The 12,404-nt window shown below is 40.4% G+C and overlaps 1 protein-coding gene across 2 annotated transcripts in view; it reads left to right on the top strand.

Annotated features, from left to right (window-relative positions):
* Nucleotides 1-12,404, top strand: part of CACUL1 (CDK2 associated cullin domain 1) — a 49,618-nt gene that overhangs the window by 22,107 nt on the left and 15,107 nt on the right. For both annotated transcript variants that reach the window (XR_013957197.1, XM_080620925.1), the window contains exons 4-5: nt 144-239; nt 6,304-6,406. Coding sequence is in view for 1 of the 2 variants with exons in the window: in XM_080620925.1 (XP_080477051.1) it covers nt 144-239; nt 6,304-6,406 (199 nt within the window). In the remaining variant the exon portion in view is untranslated. The remainder of the gene's footprint in view (nt 1-143; nt 240-6,303; nt 6,407-12,404) is intronic.

The following is a 12,404-nucleotide window of genomic DNA, read 5'->3' on the forward strand; positions in this document are numbered from 1 at the left end:
GGAATGATGTGTGGCTTGCTTTGTGTGGACTTAGTGTATCAAATACTTTGTAGTGTTTTGAGTTTGCTATGAAAGCATAGCCCATGCTGTTCCAGATCTTTCTCTTGTTCAAATCACAACCTGACTTTTACGGTTTCTTGCAGGCCAGCCCTCCAGATCTCTATATTGAAAGATTTAACGTAGCTCTTGGACAGTATATGGGAGCATTGCAGAGCATTGTGCCTCTTTTCATATATATGGTAAGTTTTAGAAAATTCTTTTCAAATAAAGTATGTCCATTCACAAGATATTGAAAGTGAAAAGAATAAAATGCAGCTGTAATGATTTGTAACTTGTAGCGCTTACGATTCATGCCTGCTTTTGCTGCCTGCATAACAGTACTAACTGTGGGGAGAAGAATGGGGAGCTGTGCTTTTAAATGTAGCATTTTGCAGTTGGTTTCTGCCCTAATATTTCTTTCCTAGGAGTGGGGGGAATGGTTTTTATTTTGTTTGGAAAAAAGCTGTCCCAAATAGTTAGCTCATTATTTACTGGAGATAGTTTAGCGGCTTGTTTATCTGTTGGCTTGGTACTTTGGGCGGGTTACAAAGATGATTGTTTCTGCTTTTAAATTGCATAGATTCAGACAAGACAGAAAGAAATGTCTCTTGGAAATATGTGTCACTTGATAAAGCAATTTAGAGCGTTGACCGGATGAAGACAAACTTAAGTTCATAGCACTGTCAGGAATACTCACAGAGGTTCAGAAACCATTGGCTATGTTTGTCATGCTGATTTTGTAATTCAGTGTCTTCTGCGCATCTCAAGAACTTTATAATTTGCATAATTTTTGCCAAAGTGCCAAGACTTTTATTGCCTTTTTTTAATGTAGTGAATAACTTAAGCTTTAATTTTGCCCTTCTCCTGGAAACCATCTTTGCATTGACAACACTTAGAAGTAAGAAAGGAAATATTTGTGGAGAAAGAAACTTTTTTAAAAGAAAAGGAAGTATTTAAACAGATTTAGGTTAAATAAATCCCAAACTCTTCAAAATTATTCTCATTGGTAGCTTCCCAGAGTTTGGGAACCATTATCTATTAGAAGGATAACTTGCTACTGTAACTTGCTACAATCTTTTGGCATAGTGCAGCCATGCAGGTTTATTGTGTTAAAAGGGGAATTTGGCTGTCTTGAACTGGATGTCTTCTAATTGCTCTTTTCTCTTGTTAATGCAGAATGAAATCCAGTTGCCACAGCTTTACTTGTAAGCTAAGAGCTGTGTTCCTGGTGCTGATTTTGTATTTTTCTCCTTCCTCCTGTTGTAAAATCCTGGAGAAAAACTAGGAAGAGACTGTTCCCTCTGTTGCATTCATGTATTTTTATATGCTAGCCATTTATTCACCCGTGTGTGCTTAACTTGTTTATTGCAGGCAGGTGTTTAAAAGGTCTCATAATTTAATATCCATTCACAAATGGAGATAAGCTGTTCAGGTGTGTACTTTTATTGAATACTCAGTTCCATCACAGAGGTCAAAATCTATCTTTAACAATTAAGACTGCATAACAATCATCTAGACAATGTTCATGATAGACATAATCAGACAGGTTTTATCATTATAAGCTATATTTATATGACCAGGCAAGGTATAATTGCTGAATGGATTTCTATATCCTTCTTTGTGCATGGTTGTGATGTGGTGTTTGTATCTTCAAATGAGGAGTCTCTGTATCTCATCCTTTCATTTTTAGAGTTTGAGTCTGATATCTAAACATTGTAAAAATGGTTAATGAGTAACAAACCTGTAAAATGAATAGGCGTTTTATATTTTATTTCAGAATGAAGAAGAGTGAAAGTACTCTCTTGACTTAAAGAAGTTTTCTTAAAGCATGGCTAGTGATTTGTTCAAGCAGTAAAATTCTGTTTCTGCAAACACTTTTCCATTTCATACAATCAACGAATGGTTTGGGTTGGAAGAGACCTTAAAGCTCATCCAGTTCCACCCCCCTGCCACAGGCAGGGACACCTTTCACTAGAGCAGGTTGCTCCAAGCCACATCCAACCTGTCCTGACTTCATTCAAGTTAGGCCTGAGAGTTATCACAAATGGTTTGGGTGGGAAAGGACCTGTAAAGGTCATTTAGTCCAACTTCCCCTGAAATGAGGAGACATGTCTTCAGCAATTAGGCTGCTTGGAGCCCTGTCCAAGCTGGCCTTGGATGTTTTCAGGGGTGGGGTGTCTGCCACCTCTCTGGGCAGCTGTGCCATTGTCTCATTGTAAAGAATTTCTTCCTTATCTAGTTTAAAACTACCCTTTTTCAGTTTAAAACCATCACCCCATGTCCTATCACAACAGGCACTGCTGGAAAGTCTGTCCCCATCTTTCTTAAAAGCCCCTTTGAAGTAAAGTTGGTGACTTACGTATTAGTCCCTCTTGCTGCCAAATGCAGTACTGAGCTGGCTCAGATATATAGCTGATTTTAAAGGCTGATGTCAAATTAAGTGTCATACTTGTTCTCTAAAATAATTTATTAGTCAGTGCTGTGCATGACATGGAAAATACACTTAGGGAAGTCAGGATGAAAAGCGTTTGCTTCAGGTTTTTTCTGTATGTGTTTGGAAGTTCTTTTACGTACAGCTACTCTTGCAATTTTATATTTTAGGGTCTAATCAAGTTTTCTTTCAACAGTTTTCCTTTATTCAGACAAGAAAATATAATTAAAAAACAATTGCAAGAGGTAAAAGTCTGATTATCTTACAGTACAAATGGCAGCTTTGCAGTTATTTAATAGTTATTTTCAGTGTCTTTTTAAGTGAAGAGGACTAAGTTGTTGAGCTCTTCCTCTATCAGAGATGCAGGGTTTTCCTTTTTCAGTACTCTTGTGTGATTGCTGTAATCAGGAGTTTCCAAGGCTGTTGAGTTGCACTGATAAACTTAGTTCTGAAAGGACCATTATGCTGCTGCTTAGGAAAACTTTTAATATGCATTTAGATATTTAAAATGAATGAAGCTGAGGAGAAGCTAAAGGGTTTTTTGTACAACTGAAACATGGTTTTGTCCCTTGGTGGCCAAAAAAGACACAGAATTTTTCCTGAGGCTTATTTCTGGGTTTTGATGTCAACACCTGCACTGTTCTTCTTCCTGATGGGTGCCAAACCATATTCATGTGTATGAATGGTGGGAATACAGGAAAGGCGTTTTGTTTACCTGGTTGTATATGGTGACCAAGGTGTGTGTCAAATCCTAAGTGATGGTTGAGAGGGCTGACTTTGCAGCTGAGGGAGTTTTCTGTTTCCTTCTTTTGCTAGTCACACTAGTGGGTTTATGTTTTCATGTGGTGATGGATTTTTCCAGTCTATGCTGCTACAGTGGACTTCTCAAGAAAGCATGGAGACCCAGAGCACTTTTGTCCCTTCAAAATTCTTTGGGTCCTTCAGAAGCTCCAGGGTGTAACTGCAAATAAAGCAAGTTAAGCTAGAAGCAGTTTAGCACATGGGGCTTTATTCCTAAGAATGATTCCTAGTGGATAAGTGTTTGCTTTGTAAATCTAAATGAGGTTATTCTGCATGCTCACACATTGTGCATATCACAGCATGCTGCACGCATGAATGAATAAAAATCAGATTTCCACTTCAGGAAAAATTGAAATCAGCATTTAGATGATACACTTTTTTTTCTTAATAGGTTCTTAGTTGTTAATTATACTTGGAGATGTAGCTGAAAACCTGTGATCTTGTGGTTTTAAATGAGCCTAATGTTTATGAGCACTGTGGTTTTAGGATAGTTAATGTTTTCATTGCCTCTAAAATACTGCTATTCTTACTGGGTGGTATCACTTTGTTGCTTATTATCTAGAGGGCATTTCATGTGTGTCTGTATACACAAATATATGTGAGTGTGTGTATATATACATGTGGATGAGTTAAGTGTTCTTATATATTGTTTTTTCTCTTTCAAGTATTTGTTGATCTCTTAATATTAACACAACTGAATTTTTTAACATCTGCCTCATGGGATACGGTGTTTTGTGGAAGAAAGGCTTGTATCATCTCTGACTTTCTCAGTTACTGATACCTGCTTACCTTCTCCTGTCAGTTAGACCTGTAGGTGGCTTAATGCACTTAAAGAAATACTGGTACAGCCCATGTAGTGACATCTCCACTAATGAGAACAGGCAAGGTGACAACTCTTTTGCTATCTCCTTTCAGCCCTGTGGATTGGAAGCGAAGTACTTAGGTTAGATGATTTTTCGTTCATGCAAAGGTAACATCTTTTTGGAAAGGTGCTTCCAAGTGAGCAAATGTGAAGAATATTTTACAGTTATTCCATGTTAAGTACTCTGTTGTAACTCTTCTGCTTGAAGCTGCTGGGGATTTTTGTTGCTTTTCTAGTTATGAAACTTAAGGCATAGGCTTTTCAACTTGAACGAAAGGAAGCATCACAGTTTGCACTTGTTGCCAGCTGCTTTTCATGTAAATAAGTCTTTAGTCTGGGAAGGGACCAGGGTAAACTATTTCCTTAGCTAACTACTTATAAAAATCAGTAGTTTGTCATTGTCAGGTTTGGTTCCTGTCAATAGACCTGTGCTGAGATGCTCTGGTCACTCCTGCGTGTGGCACTGATAGGTACATGGTAGCATGTGGTCAGGAAGCTCAAGGTGGAAATGGTTTAGGAAGCTAGGTCTGGTGAAAGGCTGTAGTATGGTGGATAGCTTAATGCTTCTGAAATGAAGGCTAGGTTGGACAGAGCCTTGGGTGACATGGTCTGGTGTGAGGCATCCCTGCCAGTGGCAGAGGGTTGGAACTGGATGATCTTAAGGTGCTTTCCAAACCCAACTGTTCTATGATTCTATGATGTGTATCTTCAGTTGCTGTGAATTTCTCTTGCAATGGCATTTCACCATTGACCAAAAATACTACAGCCTTTGTCGCAACCTCTGCTCAAAGAACAGGTCAAAATGAGGGGAAAACAGCTGAGTAATAGCCTTTGCTAACACCTCTGCTGGTAGGGAGGGAACTGTCAGTAGGAAGTTACTATATCTGTAAAAAGTCTTAAGAAGATTGTTATCCATTACTACAGCAAACTTAAACTTCAGTAGGGGCGGGTATCCAGCCCTCACATTGCTTTTGTTCCAGTAGGTTCAGTTTTCAGTAAAGGTAAATGCTGCTGAATACTTGCCTTGAAAATGTAAGTGATTTCTGCATGGTCAGTTTGTTATGGTATGTGTACAGTTTTGTAATGGTCAAGAGAATGGGTTTAACAAAAAGAAAGTTCAAGATTGCTCTAATAGTGTTCCAAGGGCTTGTTCCAGTTATGCTAAATGCGTTAGCGAACAGGAGAACAACTTGATTTAAAGTGTGGAAAAACCTTTCTCCCTTAAGAGATCCCTTCCTCTAGTAAATCTGTTAAGTGCTTCAGTACATTATTGTTTATTAAGTTGATTTTCTATTACAGTATCTATTGAACTCTTTTACACAAGGTGTCCAGATGAATTCGGTTGTTCTGCTTCCATGTTAATGTTGTGACAATAGGAAATTTATCTTGAAACAATTATTATTGCCAACATTTCAAACCCACCTATAAATAAAATAACAGACAAGAAATCTTACTATTAATTGCAGGCTGGGAACTGAGGAATAACACTAAATGGTACATTAGGTATAGAGGTCCTCAAGGAACTCAAGAATAGAATTTCCTCTGAAGGTTGAAAAGGTGAATTTATTATTAATGCTGAGTGGGTTGGGATAATTGAATCCTAAAAATTCCAATGCAGTTCAGTTTTGTATAGATTGGTATATATCACTTGTTGCCACAGTTGATTAATTCTGACCAGCTATCCTCTGGGATTAGCAATGAACCACAGAAGTGGATAGTTGTACTGGTGATTTATTATTGTAACATACCTATTTTAATGGCTTATTTGCTTTTAGACACTGGTAAAAATACTTTGTTTCGTTGCAAACATGTCCAACCCTATTTTGGAGTTAGAGCATTTATGAAGTTCTAAAATGAAATGTTTTTTTCCTATAAACTCCCCAGTCTAGATCAATATGGATACATGTGTAGATATGGGGGGGGGGGGAAGCACCGCTATGTCTAAGTAGGTTTGTTACCAATAGTACCGCTTGCATTCTTAATTTTAAATACCTGGGGGTGTTTTTATTGTACAGGAATGTTCTATTTAGTATAAATACAGTCGCTAAGGAAGCGCTTTACAGGTCAAATATTCTGCAGCTTTAAATTCTATTTTTATTTCTGGATAAGTAAGTGTATTTTATTTGCTGTTATGAAAAACAAACTTGGAAACTTCTGTCTTATTTTCCAGAATAAATTTTACATAGAAACCAAGCTTAACAGAGACTTAAAAGATGACCTTATAAAGCTGTTTACGGAACATGTTGCAGAAAAGCACATTTACAACCTAATGCGTAAGTAAACCTATTGAATTTTTCTTACAATGGGAGTCTGGAAAATGACAGTGCTTTCAGGTATTGCAGAAATCTACAGCAAATAGGGAGAAAATGGTGAATGGTTAGTGAATTTAAATACAAATTCCTTTTTAAGTCATCCACATGAAAAAATGTGGCACGCTTTTTCAGAGAATATGACCTTGTCTGAAGTCAGGGTTTTGTTGGGTATCTGGGGGAACCAATCTGCATTTTCCCTTAGTATTTCTGATGATGACAACAAATGTTTTATTGTGCTGTTGCTTATGCTGGTACTCCTTAATTTCAGTGTCAAAATATTGACAGGTATCATTAAGAATGTGATATGGTCAGAGAATTGTAACTAGTGTTACTGTCATGATGTACTCGAGTACTCCCTGCCAGTTAGTGAAATGCATAATGCTGGCAGCACTGTCTCTGTGGAGCTAATGGGTTAATGCAAATAGAATATGTTTCAAATGATAAAACTTCCCGTTAAGTGCTCCTGTGGGTGACTTCTGTGATGAACCACTGGGTTTGCCTACAACCTGCTCTACTATCAGTGTGTGGTTGTGTGAGCTTAGGGACCTGGGTAGTGGCCTTGTTAGTCCCTTGAAAGGGCAGTTAGCAAGGGTGGAGATAATCACACATGGAGTTCAGAAAGTGGTGAGCAGTTGACCAGCAGGGCTGAAAGAATTACGATTGTAGATGCTTTGTGCCCCTGGATAGTTCCTGTGTCCTGAGCTGAGTTCAGTACCTAGCTGTGTCTACTCCCCTTTGTAACCCACCCATGCTACAGTGTCTCTGTTTTCATCTAGCTGGTCCTCTCCTCTGCTCTGAAGCAGTTATCTGGATGCTAAATAGAGACCAAAGAGTGGGCGATTAGTGAAGTATATTCCTTCTTTTGTCTTTACTTGGGTATCAGTGCCCTTCTCTCTCCAGTGAAGAGCTGGGGGAGAGGAGCTTCTTAGCTTTGTTAAGCTTCTTAGGGTCACTGTGTTTTGGCCTTCTTGGAGGAGGGTGGGTGAACAAGGTGCCTACCCTCAGGTGAAGGAGCCGGGTAGCCTAGAATGATGGGAGATGATCAGCTCTGATGCCATCTTGTTGTTCCTATTTGGAAAAGTCTCTCTAAGAAGAGCTGTTAGCCATGTAGAAGATCAGATCGCCTTGGAAGTAGCAAGGCAATGAGGAATGCCCACCCATGGGCCTGATGTTTTATTGTGTGCCAAAGAGTATCATGAAATCTGGGAAGATTATTGCTGCAACAAGATCTTGGAAAACTCGGCTGATACTGCCTTAAAATTAAGTACATTTAATTCTAAGTATATGCATTTTTCAGGTAATGAAAACATTCACGTGATTTGGGTTTTTTCAGTGACAAAGGAAAGGTCATGCTGGTCACATCTTTACAACATAAGTATGAGAATCAAATAGTAATTATAGGTGGGACTATTGAAAGGAAATACCTGTGGTTGTGTGTGCGTGAAATCTGCAATGCTTCTCTCCAGCTCTGTTGTAGTTGCAGAATTAAAATACCTGGGAAATTAAAGTAAGCTATTATCAGTGGGGTTGCTGTGCATGGGGTCTGTTATTTAATGAGCAATTTCCCTGGGTTTCATTTCAGTCTTACCATCAGCTTATTAAAACCAAGTTATTTAGGTTTTTATCTTACTCCTAAGTAGGGTGATATATACGGGTGTGTATAAACTGCTGACCATGACCTGACTTGTTTAAGTCTGGGATAATGAGGTTTTTAAATTGAGTTAAAGTATGCATAAAGAAAATTCTAAGCTTGCTATCAGTTCCCTGGGAAATTATTAAGGACACATAGCACATGGTCCCTCTTTTTTATTATTATTGTCCTGTAGAGGTGCTGAAAAACTTGCATTATTTTCTGCCGTTCTTGGCTGTTCTTGCTAGCTTGCTGTAATTCAGGCCATAATAGATAAGAATATTACCTTAATCTTTGGAAGTGTAAGGGCTATGTGAAAATGGCATTGAAGTCAGTGTTTGTTAATTACTGCCACATTGTCAGTGTGTGGTGCTGTTTGCTGACATTTTCTATAGATTTAGTTCAACCGAAAAGAGTTTTTTGTATTATGGGGAGGGGGGGAATAGGGTTTACACTGGGTATGCTTAGGAAATGAAAGTCGTTGAAATTATGATCTGTATAGAGAAATGGAATCCAGGGGCTGTTTTATAAGGAGATGCCGCAGCTGCCACTTGAGTGAGAAGCAGCATGCCTTGCTTCTATTTTGAAAAGCAAACAACAAAATAGGTTTAATCTGTTTGTGGGCTAGACTCAGAGGACAAGAATAGCATCTGCTTTTGCTCTTGAAATTTGTTGCTATGTTTTTTGTACAGAGGAAGATTTGTTTGTAGTATCTTGTCTTTCTGTCAGAGCCTGCGAGCTGGCATTTGTATTTGAAGTTGTGTTGAGGAAGGACTCTAATTACATTTCAGGTTCTTTTGCTCAAAGAAAAGGTTCCTGCTCTACTTCAAAAGATGGGGATACATAAAGTCAGAGTAGCAGTGCAGCACAGATCTCTTCCTTAGTGTTTGATCTTGCTCAAACTCCTACTTGTTGAGACGGCCCAAGTCCCCTTGCTGTGTGGTTGAAGGCAGGAAGATGCAAAATGAACTGGTAAAATGGCCTCTGTGGTGGGAGCACTTATCTGAGCACTTAGTTGCAGAAATAGAGTGATTGAGGTGTGAATTCATTACCTACAGAAGAAATATCGCTTAAGTGAGCTTTACTTGAACAAATTTTGCCTGCATAAACACCGATTTGGTTCCATTTGTTTGATAGAGGAAATGTTTATTAAAAAACCCTCCACAATGCTCTTTTATCTAGAGCACTTACGAGCAGTTAAAGTCAATACATAAAAAGAAATAATACACAGATCCATGTACACAGTTGTGTTTGTGAAACTCTTTTACATTCACACATACTTATTGAGTCAGTGCTCTTCAAATTAAAGTGGATACATTTGAACTAAGTGAATATAACCTGGTTATTTTCCTTACAAAGCCAAAGCTGGCTCTTGTAGATAAGGCTGCGGTATTAAATGGCTTGGGAGAAGTTGCTATGTGCAGAATTACTTAACTGAATGTAAGAAGGAAAGATACAGCATCTTATTTACAAGAAGATTCAGAAATGGGATGGGGGGAAGGTGCAGATAATACCGCCTTGTCACTGGGGAACGGGTGGCGGTGAATGTTATCTTTGTTCCTGCTGGAGTCCTGCATGAGATGATTTATAAGCAGGAAAATTCAGAGATACATGGGATTTTTTCTTCTTATGCAGCCACTGTCTTTTCTGGTGGGTTAGACCTGGGTTTCCTGTGTTCCCATCTTTGATCAGCTGTGTCAGGAATAGATCATAAAATAGGTCCTTTTTCCCCAGAGGAAAGGAAACGTTTTGGGCCATGGTGAAAATGCAATGCAATAAAGAGGGACCAAGCCTTGATGAGTTTTAAAATTGTTATCAGGATCCATGATGAAAACATGGTCTGTGAATGAGGCAATTCCCTGAAACTTACTGATTCAGAACTAGAGTATGGGCTTGAAAATACGAAGTGTAGGCAGAATGATCATTGAGGTTTAAAGCATTAGGTTTCAGCTTCTGAATGTCTCAGATTTTTTGTTTATGGTGTATATCAAGATAAGGACAGAATCAGCTGCTGAAACCTGAGCATACAGAGCGGTTGCTTATCTGTCTGTAGATTCTTAATAGCACGTAGGCAGCTGTTGAATGTAATTTTCCATGTCAGTGCTTGTGTGAGTTCAGAGCTAAAACCGAATGTAAAAATGTATTCTTTATATTCATAGAATCATAGAAGAGTTAGGGTTGGAAAGGACCTTAAGATCATCCAGTTCCAACCCCCATGCCATGGGCAGGGATGCCTCACACTAAACCATGTCACCCAAGGCTCTGTCCAACCTGGCCTTGAACGCCACCAAGGGTGGAGCATTCACAGCTTCCCTGGGCAACCCATTCCAGTGCCTCACCACCCTTACAGTAAAGAATTTCTTCCTTAGATCCAATCTAAGCTTCCCCTGTTTAAGTTTGAACCCGTTACCCCTTGTCCTGTCACTACAGTCCCTGATGAAGAGTCCCTCGCCAGCATCCTTGTAGGCACCCTTCAGATACTGGAAGGCTGCTCTGAGGTCTCCACGCAGCCTTCTCTTCTCCAGGCTGAACAGCCCCAACTTTCTCAGCCTGTCTCCATACGGGAGGTGCTCCAGTCCCCTGATCATCCTCGTGGCCTCCTCTGGACTTGTTCCAACAGTTCCATGTCCTTTTTATGTTGAGGACACCAGAACTGCACACAATGCTCCAAGTGAGGTCTCACGAGAGCAGAGTAGAGGGGCAGGATCACCTCCTTCGACCTGCTGGTCACGCTCCTCTTGATGCAGCCCAGGATACGGTTGCTTTCTGGGCTGTGAGCGCACACTGGAGCTGGCTCATGCTCATTTTCTCATCAGCCAACACCCCCAAGTCCTTCTCCTTGGACTGCTCTGAATCTCTTCTCTGCCCAACCTGTAGCTGTGCCTGGGATTGCTCCGACCCAGGTGTAGGACCTTGCACTTGGCATGGTTAAACTTCATCAAGTTGACATCAGCCCACCTCACAAGCGTGTCGAGGTCCCTCTGGATGGCATCCCTTCCCTCCGGCGTATCAACCGAACCACACAGCTTGGTGTCATCGGCAAACTTGCTGAGGGCGCACTCAATCCCACTGTCCATGTCACCGACAAAGATGTTGAACAAGACCGGTCCCAACACCGATCCCTGAGGGACACCACTTGTTACTGGTCTCCAGCCAGACATCGAGCCATTGACCGCAACTCTTTGCCTGTGGCCATCCAGCCAGTTCTTTATCGACTGAGTGGCCCACCCATCAAATTGATGTCTCTCCAATTTAGAGACAAGGATGTCATGTGGGACAGTGTCAAAGGCTTTGCACAAGTCCAGGCAGTTGACATCAACTGCTCTGCCCCTGTCCATCAGTTCTGTAGCCCCATCATAGAAGGCCACCAAACTGGTCAGGCAGGATTTCCCCTTAGTGAAGCCATGCTGGCTGTGACCAAGCACCTTGTTGTTTTTCATGTGCCTTAGCATGCCTTCCAGGAGAATCTGCTCCAAGAGTTTGCCAGGCACAGAGGTGAGACTGACTGGTCTGTAATTCCCCAGGTCATCCATTTTCCCCTTCTTGAAAATGGGGGTTATATTTCCCTTTTTCCAGTCTTTGGGAACTTCACCTGACTGCCATGATTTTTTCAAATATGATGGCCAGTGGCTTAGCAACTTCATTCACCAGCTCCTTCAGGACCCGCGGATGGATTTCATCAAGTCCCATGGACTTGTGTACATTCAGGTTCTTAAGAATGTCTCTAACCAGATCCTCTCCTACAGTGGGTCTAGGGTCATCATTCTCACAGTCCCTGCGTTCACCTTCCAAGACTTGGGTGGTGCAGCCAGAACATTTGCCAGTGAAGACTGAGGCAAAACAGTCACTAAGAACCTCAGCCTTCTCCAAATCCCGGGTAGCCAGTTCTCCTGATAGCTTCTGGAGAGGGGCCTACCTTGTCCCTAGGCTGTCTTCTGTTCGCAGTGTACCTATGAAATCCCTTCTTCTTATATTCACAAAAAATACCGATTTTCATGGTTTTCCAAGAAAAATTTCATTGTAAAAAGCCTGGAGGAGAAGGAGGACTCACAGCCTATTCTCTTACATAAGCAGTTTCTAATAGCTTACTGGGAAAAGCTTTTGTCTGAAGATTCTTATGTAAGACAGATGTCAGGAGAGGAATTTCCACTGTGTCAGTGCTTTCTGAAAAGGACCAGAAAAGTTAACTTGAAAGCTGGAAAAGGCTGCTAACAGCTTCCTAAGGATGAAATTGTCCAGCTGTCCTCGTTGCTTGCAGCAAGTACAAATCTAATACAAAATTACAGAGAATGAATCTAGTTATAGCTGTTAGAGTCGATAAATGTACCA

The sequence above is a fragment of the Psittacula echo genome (genome assembly GCF_963264785.1).
Source record: "Psittacula echo genome assembly, chromosome: 6".
Classification (NCBI taxonomy): Eukaryota; Metazoa; Chordata; class Aves; order Psittaciformes; family Psittacidae; genus Psittacula; species Psittacula echo.